This window comes from Coenobita brevimanus, chromosome 14 (assembly GCF_032717465.1).
Source record: "Coenobita brevimanus isolate Jiangsu-jjx chromosome 14, ASM3271746v2, whole genome shotgun sequence".
Lineage (NCBI taxonomy): Eukaryota > Metazoa > Arthropoda > Malacostraca > Decapoda > Coenobitidae > Coenobita > Coenobita brevimanus.
This window is the reverse complement of record NC_136967.1, coordinates 42,979,669-43,002,945: the sequence shown is the minus strand read 5'-3', so window position 1 is coordinate 43,002,945 and position 23,277 is coordinate 42,979,669. Positions and strand designations below refer to the sequence as shown.

Below are 23,277 nucleotides of genomic sequence, written 5' to 3'. Positions count from 1 at the left end.
CTCACAAAGTAACTACGTGAACATTAACTCACAACACAGCCCTAGTAAATACTGAATTGCAAAGTCATCCCAAAACATTACATTTTTACGGTTCCCGGGCACCTGATACTTGGCCCACAAAAATCACACACTAATCTTAGGCTCAGACAGAACTCTGCTTCTTGGCTACATTCTCACTAATATAAAGTACAGTACACAAATATATGGGAAATACCTCACTATTCAGCTAAAAAATACAGGGGAGGTGAACGGGAAACTCGGGACTCGCACTTCCAATGGCTAATGGCGTCACTGATACACACTTCCTGAGGAACGACAACACTTGATTCTACCCCAAGTCTATTTTTTTATTTCGTCACTATTATCACTCATGGAGTATCACTATTTGTGCTTCAACATGTCAGACATAATATCAAATTACTTACAGGATTCCTTGGAGGAGGGGGGGAGGAGGGTGACGACAGTACCGACCATCCGTCACCCATTATGGCCAGTGAGTAAAACATGCCATCATTGCGTGGTGGAAAGAGAGGGGGGGGGATGACGGCGTACGCAATTTAGATTTTTATTATTACAGACTCGTGATAGACTCAATGTGATGTCTTTCCCTTTACAATCGATTACCCGAAATAAATGACATTCTCTGGTTACAATAATTACTCACCAACACCTTTCTCTTTACACCCTTACATCGAAAAACAATAAAAATACATCACTTAGCGCACGCGTACATTATGCTGGATTACGTGACCAAAGGCACATGTTCCCATCCACTCGAGTTTATATATTATAAAGAGACTTAATACTAGTAAATTACATTAGGAAAAAAAATGACTTAACAACTAGGTAACTTAATCTATGCTCTGGTCACATCCGCATGGTAACAACTATACCCCAGCCACACACTCTCACTTAACCGAACTTTTGGTCATATAAAATGAACTAGATACAACTCATTATCACTTCCGGGCACTATACCTTCGAAAGAATAGTACTGTACCATTCTCTGTGGAGTTTGGTCAGGCAACTTGCTGAGCTTGTGAGAATTGTTGTCGTTTTTCCTGTTTCTTCTTGTGCCTTGATTGTACTAAAGTGACGCTGTCATCTTCAGGGCCAGATCCATTCACAGTTACATTTAAGTTAGTTTCAGTTAGTTCACCTGCTTCACAATTTGGGTTTTCCTTACCACTGTTACTGTCATTATCACTTTCACTCTGCTGAGCTAAAGTTGTTGGGTACCGAGGGTCATTCCCGTCCTGTGTCGCCTTAGTGCGATGAGAGTGAGAGGGAAAGAGTTCAGGCGGTGGCCTCTGACCTCTATGGCTGTCTGCGTGCGACTGGAGGCCTGTAGATTTTGTATGTTGCAGAAGGGCTGCTTCAGCAAGCATGCTGATAGAATAGAGGAGTCGCGGGTCATCACAATGCACTCACAATTTGTTTATTTCTTCATCCTTAAGTGCCACTGTTGATATTTCATGCCTTTTAGTGCTCCAAGGTGACTTAACACACGCTGTGGTATAACTTGATAATTGACAGTTCGAGATATCTTATATATGAAGTGTTTACTGCGGAGCTCCAGTACTCATGTCTACTCCGATGATGGGTGGGCATGGCCTGTTCACTTCAGGTTCCAGTGCCCGACCCCGTCTTGCTATTATGTCCACGTCTTGGCTGTTTCTTTTACTGGCTCATCTGACCGTCCCCACCGCCAGTCGCAAGTACCTAAGACTCTGCTGTGTGGACTTGTGGTGTTGAGACCCTACTATAAAGATACGACCGATCAAGCAATTTGGTAAGGATATAGCTTTGGGTGTTCTTTTATAACCACATCAAAATATCGGTGAAACTGACTACTCCCTTTCCCTAATTCCCAGGATCTCTCCAAATACCACAGAACAATTGGCAGATTATCCTTCCTTATTAGGCTACTTTTTGGATAGTCTATTTCCGACTTGATAACAGTATTGAAAACATTAAAAATTGCATTACGGAAAGCATTATAAGCCTATATTCTATTTCCTGCAATGAAGTGAATCTGGGAAGTGAGGACGATACTAGAAAGTCAGACTCAAGGTATTAACTGAGTCCCTGTGAGTCTATAGAGAACATTATCTTCAACAGTAGCTTATGGAGAGATCTGCTACAGTTTCGGTGGAAGGTGTGTGGGGACCGACAGACCGTGAAACACCTAGACAGTCGTAAGTCTCAGCTGTCCAAGCGGCTCATTTTGCTGTCTAGACGAGTAACTCCTCTGCCGAGGTAGTCTCGTTGTCCTTGCTGAGTATATGAAGCAGACTATTTTTTAAACGTCTTCTTTTGCAGTGAAGTATATATATATTTTTTTTAATCTTGCTACCAACAAACGATTATAGAGACTACGGGAGGGGTTAATGAAGACTGTGTAAGTTCCTAACTGTGCTTTTGGTAGTCTACAAATATATTTGCTGTCTTTGTTGAATACAGGCAGTCTTGCTCGGTTTTGGGGTGACTTTTTGAACCAGAGGGGGTCAGCTATAGCCTGCATTAACCCTTTCTATATCTGAGAACCTTGATAAAGGGAATAAAACCTAGTGATGGCAAGTATGTGACGAGATGTACGTTATCGAAGTGAAGGTGTGAGTAGATTATTTATTTATTTATTTGTTGTTACACAGTGATGCTCCAGCTCGTTTGGCTGCAAATGCTGTTCAACCTCCTGCCCCACCACCTCCGACACTTGCCGTGGGTCCTGTGTGGACTACAGATACTGCAAGGCCGGTCTGCTGCCACTAGTCTCGTGTTCGCCAGAAAGTCACTATTGCGTCTGCTGTCCCAGCAAGTGTCTATCATAAGTGTCTTTCATTCTGCCCTCTCCTGATTTCACACTAGCTTGAACGTACGCCAAAATTAGTCAAGCAAATTATTCAGCAAGCCCAGCATATCGTAAGTTTTGCTTAATCGTTCAGTTACATTTAACAGTTCTTCATTTTGCACTGTTAATTTTGCATTTTGTGTGTTACACCATTACAGAGCGGTGTCATGTTCTGTAATATCTTAATGTCTCATGATTTACCGTCGTTCGTCAAACCGTACATAATTACCTTTTCGTCTTCAAACACACCATTAAACCTATTGCTGTTGTTAGTTCTTTCACCTTATTTTGATACAATTTTTGTACTTTTTCACCGTATTTCTTGCAGTTTGATGGCAGAAAAAGACAGTGCTACTGCTCTACGACCTTTCCATAGCCCTTCGTCGCTAGAATCATATTCTCATGTCAGTCTAATGTTACACAGTTCAGCATTTAAGAAGGAGACATGCCAAGTTTAGGACAAGTAAAAAGACAATATGAATCAAGGTCCGAGTAAAATGGAGAAATGGAAATATGGAAGGACGGGAGGAAGGAGTAGATGTAAGGAGAGTGGAAAGGTTACAAGAGGATGAGCAAAAGGCAGAATAAAAGAGAGAAGTGGAGGAACGATTGGGTAAATATGAACTGGAGCAGATGAGGAATGTGGCAGGTGTGTGCAAGATATTCACAGAGGATATATGTGCAGCATGTGAGGTGGTGTGTAGGGTGAAGAGAAGACGAAAGGGGTTGCAAGGAACAGCATGGTGGAATGAAGACGTGAGACAGGCTGTGGCTGAAAAGAAGAAAGCATATAATGAATGGATGAGAAATACGGGCTTGGAAGAAGTTGAGAGACGGAAGAGAGTGTTAGATATAGAAAGAGAGGGGTGAAAAGATTAGTAAGAGAGAGAGTAAGAAGAGAGAGTGGATAAGGAATTTGGAAGGAATTTGAGTGTCAAGTGGAGGGAATGTAAGAAAATGTTATGGAAAGAGGTAAAGAGTGTCAGACAAGGTGGCAATGAAGTTAGTAGGGAAGTGAATGATAAAAATGGTAGATTACTGGTGGAGAGGGGAGAAAAAGTGAGCAGATGAAGAGAACATTTTAATAAATTGTTGAACATAGAGAATGAAAGTAATGCGAGTATAAGTGGCTGAGGAATGGCTGGGAGAAGAAGAGAGGTGAGAAGACAGGAAGAAATCAGTAGGATGGAAGTTGTGGAAGCAATGAAGAAAGTCAACATGTGGAAAGCCTCAGGAATTGATGGAGTGTGTGGTGAAATGCTGAAGCATGGGGGAGAGATAGTAGAACGGATGTGGAAGATGTGGAGATTGGCCTGGGAGGAAGGTAAAGTCCCGGATGATTGGAAGTCAGGTATAATTATTCCCTTGTACAAAGGGAAAGAGGAAAAAGAAGGGTGTGGTAATCAAAGGGGCATTTGTCCTCTTAGTGTAATAGGAAAAGTATACGGTAGGATACTTACTGACAGTGCTAGGGAAATAAAAGAGGAATTAGTCTGAGAAGAACAGGGAGGCTTTAGGAAGGGAAGAGGTTTTGTGGATCAGATATTCATTCTGAGATCTTTAGTGGAAAAGTTTCTAGAGACGGGAAAGAAGTTGTATGCGGCCTTCATGGATTTGCAGAAAGCATATGACAGGGTGGATAGACAAGGATTGTGGAAAGTATTAAGAATATTTGGAGTAGATGGGAAGTTGTTAAATGTTTGTGAAGAGTATGTATGAGGGTGCTAAGGCTGCAGTGCATGTGGATAGTGAACTGAGTGAGTTTTTCTATGTGAAGGTTGGATTGAAACAGGGATGTGTCATGTCCCCATGGTTGTTCAATCTGTATATGGATGGGGTTATAAAAGAGATACAAGGTAGGACAGTGGATGTTGGAGTGGCCCTAATGAGAGAGGGCAGTGTTTGCAAACTCCCTGTACTGTTGTTTGCTGATGATACTGTGTTGTTAAGAGAAGACGAAGGGGAGCAGCTTGGATTGGTGGATGAGTTTGGGAGAGTGTGTAAGAAACGGAATTTAAAGATGAATGTAGATAAAAGAAAGGGTACGGTCTTCGAGAGAAGTGAAGTCAGTGAATGCACAGTGAAGTTGGGTGATGAGGAAATGGAAAATGTGAGTACGTTTAAGTACTTGGATAGTGTGATGAGTAAGGATGGAAGTTTGGAGGGTGAAGTGCTTGAAAGGGTACAACAAGGAAGAAAGGTTGCTGGTTCCTTGAAGGCAGTGATAAGAAACAGGGAAGTGAGCATGCAAGTGAAAAAGTTATTACATGACAGTATTGTGATACCACCTCTGACGTATGGAAGTGAAACTTGGACGTTGTTGGAGGGACACAAGTCAAGAGTGAGAGCAGTGGAAATCAGTTATCTGAGAGGAGTGTGTGGAGTCACATGGAGAGACAGACTGACAAATGAGGATGTGAAGGAGCATTGTGATGTGGATGTGGATGTGAGGATGTGATAGGATGCATTAGGAAAAACAAACTGAAGTGGTTTGGCCATGTGGAGAGGATGGAGAGTAAGAGACTGATGAGGAGAGTGTATGTGAGTGAGGCAGAGGGGGAGAGAGGGAGGGGAAGGCCAAGGATGAGATGGAGGGATGGAGTGGAGAGGTATATGAGAGAGAGGGGTGCGAATTGGGAGCGGGGGAGTGAAATGGCGGGGGGCAGGGTGACGTACAAAGGAGTACAATGTACAAAGGAAAGCAAACAGCAACAGCCCTTATGGTCCTTTCGAGGCTGTTTGTTACAGAGTAGAATATGGCTACGAGATCTAACTCTACATGCTGAAAGAAAAGAATAGCAAGGCAATAAGGCTCCCCCAATCTCCAAACACTCCTGTTAAAACTGGCAAGAAAAAGTGAGAAAAACCACCATGCAGCATGGAGAAACTGACATGGAAATTTTCATAGGAAAGACTGAAAAGGAAAAGATACATTCTATAATACATTACCTATAAGCTACCAGTATGAATAACCTGAAAGAGAAAGTAGTAAATTAAAATGAATAATCAAATAAATAAATAACTAATGCATGACACTATATACGGGCAAGTTGAGTTAACGGGGCATCTGCAGACACAGCGTGGAATTTGCACAGTGCACAGTGTAGATGTTCAGGGGTGGTGTGGCAGCCTTGCCTGGCATTATTAAGGTAGGCAGCAGTCAATCAAGCCCCAGCTCCGTTCATTCCACTGAGAATAGGAACTTTCCCATGTGGGACAAGCACACAAGTCACCTCCTGAAGCTGTGACCCCTGGTACATTAAAAAAAAATCCCGATGGTGGCCACATAAATAACAGGGACCCTCAGTGATCCACAGCCCATCACAGGTCGAAGGTATGAGTGGTGACCGTTAACTCAGGGCTATCTGTGCATATCCTAGTCTGTGCATATACTATATTTGTATTTAATAATTTGAGCCAGCCTCTAAAAAACTAGAATAAAATAAAATAGAAAATTATACACACACAAGTGTTTTATTCAGGAGTAAACATAATAAGCTGGGGGTTAGACGACAAATACTTTTCCAGGCGCCCTTTAAAGGTTTGTACTGTATTACAGTTTACTACGTTGGAGGGCAATTTATCCCATATGTTTACAGCTCTATTGAAGAAGAAATGCTTAGCTTCATGCGACAAGAATCGTTTGCCAATTATTTTATGCCCATTGCCTCTAGTATAGTTCGAGTGATCAACTGTGAAGTATTTATCGACAGCCATGTTATCATGTCCTTTGAATATTTTGATTACTTGAATTAAATCTCCTCGTATCCTCCGTTCAGTTAGAATAAAGAGATTTAGGGCTTCTAAACGTTCCTCGTACGGTTTATTTCTCAATCAAGATATCATCTCTGTCGTCCTTCACTGCACTCTTTCAAGCTTTTCCATATCCTTTTTATAATGCGGTGACCAAATCTGAACGCAATACTCCAAGTGCGGGCATACTAAGGAATTATACAAAGTGAGGACAGTATGATCGGATTTATATCCAAATGATCTGCCTATGAATCCAATCAATTTATTGGCTTTTTTCACAGTTTCTTTACATTGTTTGCTTGGTTTCAAATCGTTCGTTATTATAACTCCTAAGTTTTTTTCATGGCTTACTCTATCAAGTTGAATATTATTCATGCTATAAGTAGCTCTTACATTTTTACTGCCAATGTTTAGCACTTCGCATTTATTAATACTGGAATCCATTTGCCAGATTTGGGCCCAGTTAAACAGCTCATCAAGATCTCTCTGAATTGCCTACCTCTGCAGTGCTGTATCTACGCTGTTACCTATTTTAGCATCATCAGCAAATTTTGAAATCTTACAACACAATCCTTCGTCAATATCATTTACATATAATAAGAATAGAATAGGACCTAACACTGAACCCTGCGACACACCACTTGTAATGTTTATCCAGTCTGACTCTTTTCCATTTAATACAACTCTTTGCTTTCGTCCGGTAAGCCAATCTTCTACCCACCCGAGAACACTGCCACTGAAATCATGTGCCTTTAGCTTCTGAAGGAGTCTTTTGTGTGGAATTTTGTCAAAAGCCTTTTGGAAATCGAGGAAGACCACATCAACAGATTTAGTCTCTTCGTACATATTCAGTATATCATTGAAAAAGTCAAGCTGATTCTTGAGGCAAAAGCGATTATTACGAAAACGTTGCGAATCTTTTGTAAGATTGTTTGTCTCTAAGTGCATCACAAACTTGTCTATGATAATAATTTCAAGGAATTTGCAAACCACCGATGTTTAACTAATTGGGCGGTAGTTTTCTGGTTAGGCTGTGTTGCCCTTTTTTAATATTGGGGTTACGTTAGCAAGCTTCCATTCATGTGGCACCTTACTGCTCTTAAGGGATAAGTTAAAAAGGTCAGATTAAGGCTTTAATATTTCATTCTGTAGTTCCTTCAATACACGTGGAGATATTTGTCCGGTCCTGGTATTTTATTCTTTTTTAATTTGTTTATTGCAAACAGTATTTCACGATAGCTAACTGTAATGTCAGTGATTATGTTGCCCTCTTCTATGGGAATGGGGGAAACAGTAGGAATCGTATGAATATTTTCTGTTGTAAAATACTGACGGAAAGAAAGTATTAAGAATTTTCTCCATCTTCAGTGTATTCTCCGTTATCTGTGATTAAGAGACCGATTAATGGAGTTATTACCTTTTTGCATCTTATGTAACTGAAAAATTCTTTGAGGTTTGATTTACTGATACTTGCAATATGTGCCTGAAGGTTTTTCTTACCGCATTTAATAAATTTTTTGGCTTTTCGAAAGATTTTTTGCTTCTAGACAAATTTAATGTCTAGACAATGTTTAATGACGTGGAGGCGATTAGTTTGTGGCCACCCCGTATAAGGGATTAAAGTGTGTGGCAATAGATAGACAGATAGATAGATTGTTAGATATATTTCTCGTAGCCAAGCAACTTTCTCGATTGAGGAAAATACTCAAAGTGTGTTCTGTGTAACGAAAGGTATAAGAACTGGCCTTAAACTATTTACTTTAACTTTCTATTGTGTATGTTAGCATGTATATACGCCTGTATGTACTGTACATGTATATTATACCACTTGATTCTCATCCATAACCTGCATGATCGTTGTCAGTTCATCTGTAATTTCATCACTTTATGCAGTACATTTACTTGAGTATTGTCAGCTTCCTTCAGTATAATGAATTAATTCAATTGTTTTTTTATATTTAGGTCTGATTATTCCTTTTCACTCCTTGGAATTGTCTTAGCTCTGTAAACTCCTCCGATGTTAGGCGCAATGAAGTACCTCTGTGTCTCCTATACTCGTCGGTTGAGGAAGCTCCTTAACACCTTTTCCTAAGTGATTTATTTTGCTGACTACACTTGATTATCCTCTTCTGTACAATATTAATCCCCCCAGTATCACTCTGCTCGCCATAAATGACGTACAAAAGGATATTAACCAACCATATTTAAAAATAAATTAGTAAAGAAGAGGTGTTATGGAACTTCCTCAACCGACGAGAATATGGGCCCTTGTGTCCATGATCTTGAAAGGATGGCTTTTAGCTGCGAAGACACCTCGATGCCGAACAAATTCTTTTGTTTTGGCCAGAGTCATACAGCACCCATACTGTTTTTACTCTCACTTGGCCACGATTTTCGTCATTTTGCTGGTTATCCCACGTAGTTTTGTGACATAGAGAAACAATCTTACCGCACTCCATATTTTCTGTGACTAGTATCATAATTTAGTGTTAGTCTACTCCTGCAACTCAGTATTCAGAATGGAGAGATGGGAATTTTAAGCCAAATTTGGGTAGATAGTGTATAGTCATGTCCGTAGCAGCCATACATGCTCGAAACATGTGATCGACAAGAGGAAACAAGGATCAGGGGCCAGTTTGACGTTCAGAGTTTGATGCTGTATCGACAGTAAACCGGTGCTTCGTTTCGTTTTGTGAATCACATGTTTCGAACAAGTGTGGCCACGCCTTTACGTATCACTAGCCAGGCAAAACTGATCAAAAAAATACGTGCTGATGGTTTCGCTGATGACGTGAAGTCCGGATTTCGAAGGTTTTAGTGATGTTTGGACTACTGTGTGTGTGTAACCCATTTCACTGGACATACCCTGTGATAGTTCCCTTAGTTTCTTTTTGCTTTCTTTTCTCATTTTCTGTTTCTTTTTTTCTGTATTTCCAGATAGTTCCCTACCTCTTCTTTTTAGCGGGAACGAGAGGAGTGTTTCTGATTCCGATTTTAATGATGACGAGTGAATGAATGAATGAACGAATAAATAAATGACGATTATTTCTCTTTCTCCTCCTACGTTATTAGATTCCTTTATAATTTGTTTTCTAATTCCAGAGATGGAAACCACTCCAATCACAAAACCCCCCCACTCCAACCACCACCACCACTTCCACTACTACCGTTCCACCTACCGCCACCACTACCACACCAACTACCACCACCACCACCAGTTCAGCTACCACTACCACCACCACCACCATCCCAGCTACCACCAACACCACCACCCCAACTACCACCATCACCACTACCACTCCAACGACCACCACCACTCCAGCCACCACCACCACCACTGCTACTCTAATCACTACCACCACCAGCACTCTAACCATTACAACGACCAGCACACCAACCACAACATTCGCAAACACTCCAGCCACTTCCACGATCACCACTCCAACCACCGTCACCAGCATCACCACCACTCCAACTACCACCTCCACATCAACAGCTCCACCCACCACAACCACTTCCACATCCGCTACAGTCTTCATCGCCACTACAACTGAACTAAAATGTAAAATGATCCAAGTTGACGGCATGGATGTATGTGCAAGTCAGAAGTGTTTCACAGATCTTGAAGAATGTATTGACAGTGGTGGGTCTCATCTTCGTGGTTCTGATGGCTGCACCTCTGGATGTTTCTGTTGTATATTCTAATTTCGTAACACGTACTCTTTAGCGGTTTATTCATTACATGACACCTACTCTGTGATATCGATGCAAACTAGGACAATATAGGAAAAAAAGTTTAAGTAACAAACTAGGTGGTAACGAGGTGTGAACGAAATCGCTAGGGAGCAGGTGCTATGAAGCCTCCTCTGTCACGAAGAATACGGCTGTCAGATAGGCTTAACCACTGTGTTAAGCATATATATTGTGTGTTTTGTCCTCTTATCTGATACTTTATAACATTCTTGAAACCTCCAAGCGACTGTATTAAATTTGGGGGAGACCTGTAGCCAACGGGTAATTGTAAACACCTCTCCAGTTCAACAAGGTTTTGCCAGGATGAGTAAAATAGTCAGGTAGCAGGAGGAATGCACTGAAAGATACTGAAGTGCTAAAACAAATGAAAGGTTGGGTTCAGGTATGCAGATGTTATGTGATTTAACTTCTTCATGACATATGTTTCCACCTCGCGGTCTCCAGACGATTTCATTAAGCTCTGGAGAACCTGCCAGGAGTGATGTGATTAGTAACAAATTTAATCACCTTAGAACCAGATTTTTCTCCATGGTTGTGTGGATTAGTAACAGTTGATATCCTAGAACCAGATTTTTCTCCCTTGTGATGTGGATTAGTAACAGTTAGTCCTTTAGAACCAAATTATTCTTCTTAATGATGCGAATAGTAAGAAAAAATCCCCTAACAACAAGTTTTTTCTTCCTAATCAGAATAAAGTTTTCAAAAAAATCATCTGACTGTAGCAAGGAAGAAGTAGGTTTTTTGTGATGTAAACAAGTAAAGGACGGAGGTGTGTGACAAAACAAATTAAGGAAGAAGGTGCTGTGTGAGGTAAACAAGAGAAAGAAGAAGGTGTTGTGTGACATAAGCAAATGAAGGAAGAAGGTGTTGCGCGACGTAAACAAATGAAGGCAGTAGATCTTATGTGACGCAAACAAATGAAGGAAGTAGCTATTGTGTGACGTAAACAAAAGAAGGCAGGTGTTGTGTGACGTAAACAAAAGAAGGCAGGTGTTGTGTGACGTAAACAAAAGAAGGAAGGAGGTGTTTGTGGCGTAAACCAATGAAGGAAAGAGGTGTGGTATGATGTAAGCAAATGAAGGAAGTAGGTGTTATGTGATGCAATCGAAGGCAGTAGGTGCTGTGTGATGTAAACAAAAGAAGGCAGGAGGTGCTGTGTGACGTGTCCAATGCAGAGAGAGTTGAAGTGTTATGCAAAGTTGTAAGTGTTAAGTGATGTAAGGAAATGGACGAAAAACAAAGTTGTTGTACAGGGCTGGTGTTGGTGTGTGATGCAGATTTACTAACCCCTGCAATCCAGCAACCTGTCACATTAATCTCTTTTTTAACCAGACGATTTCATTCAAGTTAGGGAAGCCACTAACACGTCATTCATCTTTACTTGGCTCACATTTTCCAGCTTATTTCACGTAGCTCAGTGTCAGAATTAGACAATTCTGTAGCTCCACATCTTTCTCATAACATTTCTTCATGACTAGCATTGTACTGTATTCTAGTGTTAATCTATTGTTACAACTCAGCATTCAAGATGGAGAGATGGAATTGTCTTGTCAGGAAAATGAAGACAGAAGACCAGATAAAGCAAATGATAGTAGTAGATGAGGTGATGACAGGACTGGAAAATGGAAGAGAAAAGCGACAGCAATCGAAAAGACTGTTCAGTCTCATCTGAACGTGAACCCTTTGTACTGTCACCTCTGCGATCCAGACTTTTACATGGTCAAAAGGGGCAGAAAACAAGTCACTATTGATGACCAATGTGTGCTGGAACGGTCGGGAACTCAGATTGATGGAGACTCTCTCTCATTAGCAGCCTCTTCGGTTGCGTTTATTACATTTCAAGTGGCCAAGTTAAGAGTGGTAGCATGCCAAAATGACGGGGCCAGTCTCCAACTAGGCCAACCCAAGCCCAACCTTCGCAGTTTCCCAGAATGCTTCTAAGTTGCACTTTAATAAACTACTAGGTAAGCTCTATACCACCAGTTCTCAAGGGTTATACAAACAATAAAATTCGAGTGGGAGGGAATGTGTATTAACAAGACCAAAAAGTAGAAATCTTCCCCAGCTACTTGCTTTACAGATTAAACATGAATCAGTTGGCACATTGTTCAAAAAATATATCTCTATATGGTCCTAATATCAAATGCACAAAACTTAGCTCCTCTGTCCCGGTCCAAAGTGTTTCTTCATAATCGTCCCTCTGAACACCTAGTTCACTGGTCCAGTCCTCTGCCACTGCCGACCTTGACCTCAACACTGGGACCTTGACTCACTATCCGGTGCTTAGAACTCCACACTTGGACTCACTCAGGTACTTCGACCTCCACACTAGGACCCGCTAGAAGTTAATACGAATAATGAATAACTGCTCTCCCCAATGCAAGTAATCCCTTCCCATGATCAGGTAAATCTCATAATAAAGAAACATGAGTTGCAACACTCGGCATCTCAAGTAATAACAGAATAACACATGGCACTACAGACACATAGGTCTGCTCAAAATAATACTTATTTTAGGGATAATATAATAGAAAAAGTACTAAAACAAATACAGTAAGCATAACTGTAACTCTAACCATGAAAATCATCACTGTATCAATATCATTGTGCCTCACAAAGTAACTACGTGAACATTTACTCACAACATAGCCCTAATAAGTACTGAATTGCAAAGTCATTTCAACATAATAAATAATTCACAGTCCCAAGGCACCTGATACTTGGCCTACAAAAATCACACAGTTATCTGAGGCTCAGACAGAATTAGCTAGCATTCTCGTACTCCAGTTACTAAATAATAATACTATACAGTACAAATATATGGGAAATACCTCACTATCCAGCTCAAAAATGTAAGGGAGATGAGCGGGAACACAGGACTCGCTTCTCCATAGGCTAATGGCTTCACCGTTACACTTCCTGAGGAACAACAACACTTGATTCTACCCAAGTCCGTTTCTTAATTTCATCACTATTACCACTCGTGGGATATCACTATTCGCGCTTCAACATACCAAACATCATATTAATATTAAATTACAGAATTCTTTGGAGGGGGGGGGGAAGGATGACGACCGTACCGACCAACTACCATCTATCACGGCCGGTGATCGAGTGAGACACGCCAAACTGCGTGACGCAAAGGGAAGGGGGGGTTGACGGCGTACGCAATTTAAGATTTTAATTATTACAGACTCGAGATAGACTCAGTGTGATGTCTTTCCCCTTACAATCGATTACCCCCCAAAAATAACATTCTCTAGTTACAATAATTACTCAACAACCTCTCTCTCTTTATACTCTTACATCGAAAAATAATGAAAATCATCGTGCTTTACATCACTTTGCGCACGCGTACATTATGCTGGATTATGTGAACAAAGGCACATGTTCCCATCGACTCGAGATTTTATATTATAAAGAGACTTAATACTAGTAAATTACAGTAGGAAAAAAAAGTGACTTAGCAACTAGGTAATTAATCTATGTTCTAGACACTTCCGCATGGTAACAGCCATGCCTCGGCCACTCTTTCTCACGTAACTGAACTTTTGGTCATATAAAATAAACTAGATACAACTCATTATCACTTCCGGGCACTACACCTTGAGAATAGAGAAGTAGGTGAAAGATGTTTGTATAGCTACACTCGGGAGACGCTTGGTGACACTGATGCTGCCACATGAATACTGCCTTCTTTATTCATGATGAGGTTATGGATCAGGTTATGATTCAGTGAGAGAAGGTTTGGCAGACAGGAGAAAAAGAGGATACTGACACCATACAAGTAAGTAATAGTATGACGTTAGTAAAGTTCAAATATTTCTACGTCCGAACAAGTACACGAGTTATTGTTACAGTAAAGTTATATATCAAATCCTTATGCTATAATCACAGAAATATGAACTGGAAGTGTATAATCAACATTCATATCCAAATGAGTCACCTGGGCTGTACAGTGTTTAAAAAAAAAAAAACTGTTTGTCAACTGTACATGTAAAATATAAGAAAGAATGAGAAAACATTACCAGGCAATTGTGTGTCCAGCTCCGAACTGCACACACACACATACACACACACACACAAAAGGAGGTGACACACGCTTTTCTAATCCATGGCCCAGTTTTACTGGGCCATTGTCTATCCCACGAGTAGGCTACAATGCACAGCTAGACTTGCAGCCCATGGAGCGGCGGGAGAAGTGGACATCAGCGTCAAGACATAAATCTGCTTTTGTAGCTAGTATTTGTGCTATTCAGAGACCTAGAGTTATAAGAAAAATAGTTTTGCTCATCTTTAACACTCTGAAGTTACCATTATAAGTAACAATATACTGAATGACTGATGCTTAGCATATTACTGAGTTTTCACTTTATGGCTGCCTTTACCAAGCATTAGTGTTGAAATGCCTCTCATGACTGGAAGCCAGATGCGGATGGAGATAAAGACGCCCACATGGAAAAAGAACAATATGTCCAGCATGAGGAACTCCACCCAGGAGAGCTGGGCCGCAGGGCTTCTCAGCTGCGGTGCCCCCCGGTGACGGATGACGTACTCCGTCCAGAACACGGCCCTCTCCTGTGGCGTCGTCAGCTGATCCCGCAGCTGCCTCGACGCTGCCAGCACATTCTCCTTGTACCTTAACGTAAATGTAAAAATTGAGCATGAGTAACTTGTTAGTCATTTTTCTACATTTTTAGTTAAGGGGATTTCTGTAAAATCAAACAGCCATGTAGACCTTATAGCCACAGGAGCCGCGGGTGTCATATATCGGCTTTAGTCTTGGTAAACTGCGATTTTGTTAATTAACGATATAATTTAGACAAATCTGCAATGCATATGAACACAGAAGTTAATCATTATACGTATATGAAATATAGTATATAAAATCTAGGTATCATATTTTTTGCCCTTTAGAGCTGAGATTACATTCTGTAACCATGTAGTTATTAGAAAAAAAATATTCATCATAATAACAGCACTAACTATTTTTCCTTAACCTTTATAATAAGCAATATATTGAGGACTTCTTGGCGTGGAGCTATGATTCTTGGATTAGTGAATATTTCCTTGAAACACTGGGGACCGGAGCAAATCAGACGAATCTTAGGAATGCTGCTGATTGAGACAGTTGGTTAAGTAATAGTGTTAGTTATCTTGGTACAGGTCGAGAAACTAGTACGGCGTCGATGAAACCCATAGCTACGTAAAGAATCGTATGCAGCTACATAGAGTGCTGTAGTCTGGAACAAAGGAGAACGAGAAATGTAATTCATGTTCCAATCCTAGTAAACGAAAATTAAATTCTTTAAAAAAAAACTGTATCACAATATTACAGGTCTGCAGTTTTACTATTGTTTGACATGGGAGTTGCAACAGATTATAGAGCCACATGCTTCACAGTTAGCCTCCCAGTATATTCCCGTAGTCTAGCTGACAATATGAAGTACACATAGATCAAACTTTACAGTGAGTAGAACATTTGATTATTCGATTCCATCTAGAAGAGGGCGACAATCAACTTAAAAAAATGCCAACAGGTGTATATTATCGTACTCCATGGAGCCGAAGGACGACGTCTTCCATTAACCCACAATAATCATATTCCAAACATGCTTTTTGAAGAGTAGTGAAAAGAGTACGTTCAACTGATCTGCAGAAGGTAAATGTTTGTGAATTAGAAAGTCTACATACAACGCTGAGCTATTTCTTTGGGTGCAGTTATGTGATATATATAATTTGAACTACTTAAATACCCACTCCCACCCAAGAATATACTGTGAACTAGAGGTGCGCCAGACAGGCACATAAAGCAACGGAACAGACAGCAAGAGGTTTAAGGGAGTTCAGTGCTTAAATTTTTATGTTGACCTCAACTATTTCCTTGAACCAGTGTCAGTATCATTCAAGAATACTTTTTAAAGGTTGACAGGATGACATTAAATGATGCGATCAGTACAGACTGCATATATCAGACAAGCAAGTGTAAATATTTCATGTATTTCAAAAGACACTTGCGCTTCAAAATTTATTTCTACCAGCAGGCTAATGAACCTCATATTTCAGTTCCATTATCTCACAACAAAACACCAGTAGGACTGTGATACCAACTTAGGGTTGGTGGTAATTTCGGTGACGACATCAACTATGGCCTCGACAGTCAGCTCCTTCCACAGCAGCATGTCACCATAGCCAGAATTCTCCACAAAATAAGCGTTCATGAGTTGATCACCGAAGATGGGTAAGGCGAGGAGAGGTGTGGCGTGGTAGATGGACTCCTGTATGCTCAGCTGGCCACCATGGGTGATGAACACTTTCACGCTGTCGTGGGCTGAGGTGCACAGGTTGTCTTAGTACAGTCAGTACATGGGAGGTTATATTGTTTGCATACATCATATTAAGCCAACTCGTTTGTTACAGGATGAACTTACCAAGGATGTCCTGTTGTGGGAGCCACTTGCTTATCATGACATTTTCTGGCAGACTTTCCAGGTCCTCCTCATACTTCCATATGACTCTGTGTGGCAGCCTGTGGAAAGCCTCGATAAAGGCTTGGCGGTATTTCACTGGCATTGAGTTTCCTTTAGCAACCGACCCTAGACTGAAGTATATCACACCCTCAGGACCAGCACCAGATATCCATGACTCCAGATCCTACCGACAATAAGAGCAAACAGTGTAGACATTTAAGCATGAACAGACCTGATATGACAGAAACATCACATTTCATTATATTTACAGTACATTGCTGGGGTTCTTTTGATTTCGAAGCAATCAAAACAGGAGCAGCCGGTGGGGCACTCAGTAGAGCGCATCTCTCCGACAAGGGCAACGTAATCTCCAAACTACTCTTCATAATGGGTTAGGGTTTCTCATCACTGACTAGGGTTTCGCATAAAGTGTTTTCCGGATCCAGAATCTGTAATAAAATCTGGATTGGTCCCTAAAATTAGTCGATTGTTCCCTGGGACATGGACTATCTACCTGCCATATTTGGTTCAAATCTCTCTTTTAGTTTTTGAGTAATACTGCTAAAAGACAGACAAACAAACAAACAGGTGTGGAAACATACTCTCCTTGTCGGAGAGTCATCCAATGATTAATCATAAATCTTATACCAATTTTATATACCTATAATAGAAGACTATCCTGGACTCCTTAATCCACAAATGAGGAGTAATGTACGGGACACGAGCTTGATGGCTAAGCAGCACTTGTCAGGACTGGTACACAGGACCGACCTGCCTTTATCGCCCACATTCGAATGGTGGTGTACTCAGGGGTTGGCTGGTGATGTGTGGTATCTTTATGAAGAGACACCAGGAATTTTCACCATTACATCTGCTATTGCCATAGGTGCCTGTGCTACAATTCCCCTACACAAAGCTAACTGGACCACCAAAAGTATTACCGGTAATTATATATATATATATATATATATATATATATATATATATATACATATATATATATATATATATATATATATATATATATATATAAGTACTAAGGGAACTGTCTGTCTGAGTCAAAAAAAAAAAAAACTTTTTTTTAATAACAGAACGGAGGAAGGAAAAACAAATGAAAAAAAATAATAATAATAATCCATACACCAGATTACTGGTGTCCTCTGTTTATAAAATATCTGTAACAGTTAGTCTTGAACAGCTGTGGGTTGAAATTTGGAGGGAAACAACTCTGGGGATGCGAGTTCCAGAGAGATGCAGTTCGTGGAATGAAAGAATTCTGATAGGCAGAAGTTCTGCAGTATGGTTGAGTGACATTCCAGTCATGAGCGCTACCAGATGCCTTTGCAGCACGAGGGAAGGCATGGAGAGGTGGCACCACCGATGCAACTTCGTCTGAGCATTTACCAAAAAAATATCTGTAAAATAATGCAATGGAGGCAACATTTCTTCTTACTTGCAGGGGAAGTAGTTTATTTGTAATGGCAGGGTTGTTAATAATTCTAACAGCTTTGTGCTGAATTTTTTCTAGTTGTTTTAATGCAACCTCTCCACATCCATTCCACAAGGGTGAGCAATATTCAAGCTGAGAGCGCACATGACTTATAAATTATAGCTAATGGCTTATCAACGAAGAAGTTACGGCCTTTGTGCAATAATCGAAGTTTCTTTGAGGCGGTTTTAGCAAGTGATCTTACATGAGAGGTCCAGCTGACGGCATTATTGAGACGCCAAGAATTTCAATACTTTTCGAGATGGGAATATTAGTAGCACTGAAGGTAATGTACGAATCTGGCAATATCTGTCTATTAGTAAATTGCATGGATTTAGTTTTACTAACATTAAAAGAAACAAGGTTGTTTTGTCCCCATTCACGAATCACAGAAAGGTCTTGATTTATGGAGATGGCTGTACTGAGTTGAGAGATAGAGATACTATACTTTGTAAATGGGTGTCTGAGTGTGAATGAACTATGTAGTGCTGAATCATCTGCGTATGAGTGAATGGAATTGTCGGTGACAGATAAGAGATTATCAATACGAACCAGGAATAGGGTTGGCACTAAAACTGACCCCTGTGGCACGCCGGCATCAATTGAGTGGAAACTGGAATATACATCATCTACTTCTACTCTTATTTTCCTGTCACTAAGATATGAAGAAATCAAAGGAACAAAAGACGTTAGTCCATAGCAAGGGAGTTTGGACAGCAGGGAACGGTGCCATACTCTGTCGAAAGCTTTAGAAATATCAAGAGCTACTGCATGAGTTTCTCCATGTAGATCAATTGATTGATGGATGGTATGAGTTAGGAGATTGAGTATGTCAATGGTGGATCTTTCGTGGCGAAAACCATATTGTCCATCACTAATTAAGTTGTTGGATTGAAGATGTTTAACAGTGTGCTTATTAATTAAAGTTTCAAATACATTACCAAGAGAAGATGTGACAGCTATTGGTCTGTAATCAGAGGGGTCAGAGGAACTTCCTTTCTTTGGAATTGGGTGGATACTGGCGTCTTTCCATGAATTTGGGAATAAAGAAGAACGTATGCATAGCCTGAATAATTGTGCCAGAACAGAGGAGAGTACAGGGGAACACTTTTTCAAAACAATTGGCGGAATTCCATTTGGGTCTGGAGCTTTGTCGGTAGGTAAATTGTCTAGAATGGATTTTATGTATCTTGTCTGTATTTTAAGTGGGGCAATTTCGGGAGAGTCATGTTCAGCAGTGTTGATAGAACTCTACGAGAGTTCAGAATTTTTCCATAATTTTCAAGTTTTTATATTTTTTTGTGAAGTGACTAAATTTATATGCTGAAATGAGTGAAAGCATGATGTGTTATATATAATAATAATTTTACATATATCATTCGAATAGTACAACAATAGAGTAATAAATGAAGTTGTTTGTGGTGTTTGGGTGATCATTGCAATAATATTGCACAATCCTAATGTTCTATGTGACTGCAGTTTATCATACTTATTATAGTATGTTTGACTAACTTGCTGAAAATGTAATTCTTGTCATTGCCGTCAGAAAAATCTCTGCATCAGGAAAGAAATTGCTTTTTATCATTGTGTGTGATGTATCTGACCATTCTGTAAGAGATTCTTGAGAAAGCCGATTTTTTTGTCAAAACATTATCGGGTGTAGGGAACTGCCAAAATGTGAGGAAACCCTTGGATATGTTACTCAGGCCTATTCTGGATTATTCTGTTCAGCTAAGAATAATTCTAACAGTGCTAGGATGAATGAAAGTGGTGAAAGATTAACCTGTGGGAGTGGGGTGGCAGGTCGACAGTGCATGGCGCCCACCTCCACCTGTGAAGGTAGGAGAGGCACGGTCCTACTGATGCTGAAGTGAGAGTTCAACAGTGCCAAACTCTGGTTTCTTTCTATATCCAGCAGAGGCGGCAGGTCAGGGAAACGAGCAGAGATCTGAAGAATGAATAAGAAAAAAATATGTTGTCGATAATTTGAACGCTAAATTAATATTACCACCTTGTATTACTTGCCCTTTTAGTGCATAAGGTTAGTATCCAAAAGTCATAAACGGAAAATAAGCCAGGATAAAAAGTCATAAGCAAAGCACTCAGTGAAATTTCATTTATAATGACACTAGTACTAAATATAATACATTTCCTAGGAGCTCATACTTATTAAAAAAAAATTACAGCTACAGGAAATTTGTGTAACCAGTGATTTCATGAAATTCCTAGGGAAGTAGTGAAATGAGTTTAATTTAGGATGGGTTCATTAAGGTTAGGTTAATTTAGGCTGCAGTTTGGTTTAGATAAATGCAAAGTTTCGTGTTCATCTAAATCATCGTAACCTAGCCCAGCCTAACTAACCTAACCTAACGTAACCCAACTAACCGAGCCTAACCTAACCTAAACTTAACCTAGATTTTCCCGGCCTAACTTAACCGCAAGCAAAATTAAACTGACCTTAAATAACCACCCTAGTTTAATCTCATTTCAAGAATTTTCTAGAAATTTCATGAAATCACTGCTAATCAAGTTCCATGTAATATATATATATATATATATATATATATATATATATATATATATATTATTATTATTATTAGGCATGTCTACATAGGATATAGTGAGAACTTGTGTATATCTGATGTTCAGAAAATACCTTCAATGGCTATCTATCTTTACTTGATGGTTACCAAACATACGACTGGTACACATAAAGTCGAGCAAATGTGTGTAATTCTTTGCCTACCATATGCATGTTCCATGTTACATCTTTCAGTTCTGTTATTTGTTCCATATTTGTCTTCTCGGCTACTGTGCCTTGCTTTGTCACAAGTTTATTTATAATGTCATAAGTGTATCCTGTTCTCAATGTGATAAGTTGCCTTCGTGACGGGCCTAAAAGTATCTATATTTTCAACATACAATACCATTCAAACATACATCCTTTTATTCACCTGATTACTAAACCTACTTAATCCCCATCATTCTCTCATATCACTTTTTGTAATGTATTCTGATTTGTGCAGATTACATATACTCCTTAGTATCCATAATACATTCCCACCGCTTGTACTGTACTTTTTACCTGTGCTGCTCGTAACACGCCAGCGAGAACATTTGTAGGCTGTGAAGAAGCGTACATTTTCTTTCATGATGTCTGTTACACTTTATCGCAAGTCTTTTATAATAGGCCTACAAGAGACTTCCAATAGTGTAGGCGTCAGAGACAATGTGCCGTTACTCCTTCTCTGCTATAAAATCTTCAACATACTCTTTTTGTAACCGATAGGCATATTTCAATCTACCGGAGACTGATCGTTGTAAATGGAGTCAAGTACAGTACCTTCTTTTGAAGTTCTGGAACTACAGCCCAGTTTCTCCAGTACACAGCTATTCCAATGTGTGTTAGAATGTTGACAAAACGTTGCCAGACAGTTATGGGGGTCGGATAGTCGAACAGTAAATTAGACGCCTGGGATGGTTGAAGTACATTGCCCAAGACGGCGCTCTGACGGAGGTCCATTCCAGCTGTAGCGACGGTGATGAAGGGCATCTCGTGCACAAAGGGGTAGGCTAACTAAAGTGAGAGACAGAAGATTATGAGCTACAACTGGACATCACATTTACACGCATCTTAATGTGTTATTATAATACAGAAAAATATTGTGGGCACGCAAAAACTGATGTGTAATTCCTTATGAGTTAGAGATAACTAGCACTGAACCGAAATTTAGTGTCATGACACAGTGCGAAGAATACAAATAGGTAGATCCAGGTGTCTTAAGATGCAACCTAAGAATTTCCTGCTAGAGTAGAGAACAGTTACATCGCTCAGATTTCTAGATGGGCAATTGTGAACATAATCCACAAGCAACACGAACACTGATATTTTTTATGGCTCAGTGTATTATGGAGTCCAACATAAACGGGAGGTAACTTAGTATGACAAATTATTTAAAACAAGGTTTGAGCCACATGTATGCTTCTTATCTGTGATACTTACTTCGTTGAAAAAATGATCAATAAGGATTACGTCGAAATCTTTTCTTCTGTTGTAAAGCTCTTGAACTTTGGGGACATCGTACAGCTTTCCAGCAATTGTACAGAGTACTTCTTTGATTCCACGAAAGTTTCCTATAGGATCATTTAAAACGTTGAACATGTTGGAATTTTTATCACTGAAATCTTTAAGACCATGTTCAAATTCGTAGATGTTAGGGTGTTTTATGGGCTTCTGCTCATTGGTCAGCATCACAATCTGGGGATCAAGAGAGATGATAGATGGGTAATATTAAGTATATATTTATCGGATGGCAAATATAAAACATGGTGTACCATTCACGAGCTGGTTGCACCTTAGTGGTTTATGTCAAGTAGGGTCATTTAGATGACTAATCATGGTCAGCTTCGAGCACAGTTACCTACCAGCTATAAAGCTACAACAGCCTTACCTTGTGCCCACGTTCCGCCAGAGCCTTGGCCAGTGGTAAGAAGACGTTCCTATGGCTCCTGGAGGAGACAGGCAAGAGCATGAGGATCTTATACGAGGCCTGAGGAGGAGGCAGCTCCCCTGCGGTATTTCCAGCCAGAACCACTACCAACACACATAGAAGCGCCAACTTCATCTGCTGAGACACATTCAGATTGGTACGTTGAGTGGTTATGCACAATGCAGTGAAGATACCCCTCTGAAACTACTGTAATGTATCTATTGATGGAAGACTATCCTCATCCGGGAAAGAAATATAATCTTACTGCGGATTTACTTGCTGACCGGCATAGCCAATGGTTCACTAAAATCCGAGCAGCCAGTGTGGCCAGAAGGGGACTGTCTTGGCAATACAATTTACCAACTCTACTTTTTTCACGTCAACTTGGACCAGATTCTCGTCCTTTTGTTGCATATTTTACGTATTTCAGTGACAATAAACAATACTATGGCTCTACGTCCTATCTATCGC

General features: G+C 40.1%; 1 protein-coding gene across 1 annotated transcript; it reads right to left on the bottom strand.

Moving 5' to 3' along the window:
- Window positions 1-14,713: 14,713 nt before the first annotated feature.
- LOC145390384 (UDP-glycosyltransferase UGT5-like) lies at window positions 14,714-22,941 on the bottom strand. The gene is made up of 7 exons (XM_080265327.1): window positions 22,768-22,941; window positions 22,320-22,574; window positions 21,660-21,893; window positions 20,100-20,264; window positions 16,789-17,011; window positions 16,469-16,688; window positions 14,714-14,996 (listed from the first exon to the last, which is right to left on the bottom strand). The coding sequence occupies exons 1-7, from the start codon at window positions 22,939-22,941 to the stop codon at window positions 14,714-14,716; spliced, it is 1,554 nt and encodes a 517-aa protein (XP_080121453.1).
- Between the last annotated feature and the right edge of the window lie 336 nt (window positions 22,942-23,277).

Coding starts and splice junctions, on each gene's coding strand:
- LOC145390384 (XM_080265327.1), bottom strand. CDS start 22,941: ATGAAGTTGGCGCTTCTATGTGTGTTGGTAGTGGTTCTGGCTGGAAAT. Junction 21,894..22,319: donor TTGATCATTTTTTCAACGAA/GTAAGTATCACA, acceptor CTCTCACTTTAG/TTAGCCTACCCCTTTGTGCA. Junction 14,997..16,468: donor GAAATTACCACCAACCCTAA/GTTGGTATCACA, acceptor ATTTACGTTAAG/GTACAAGGAGAATGTGCTGG.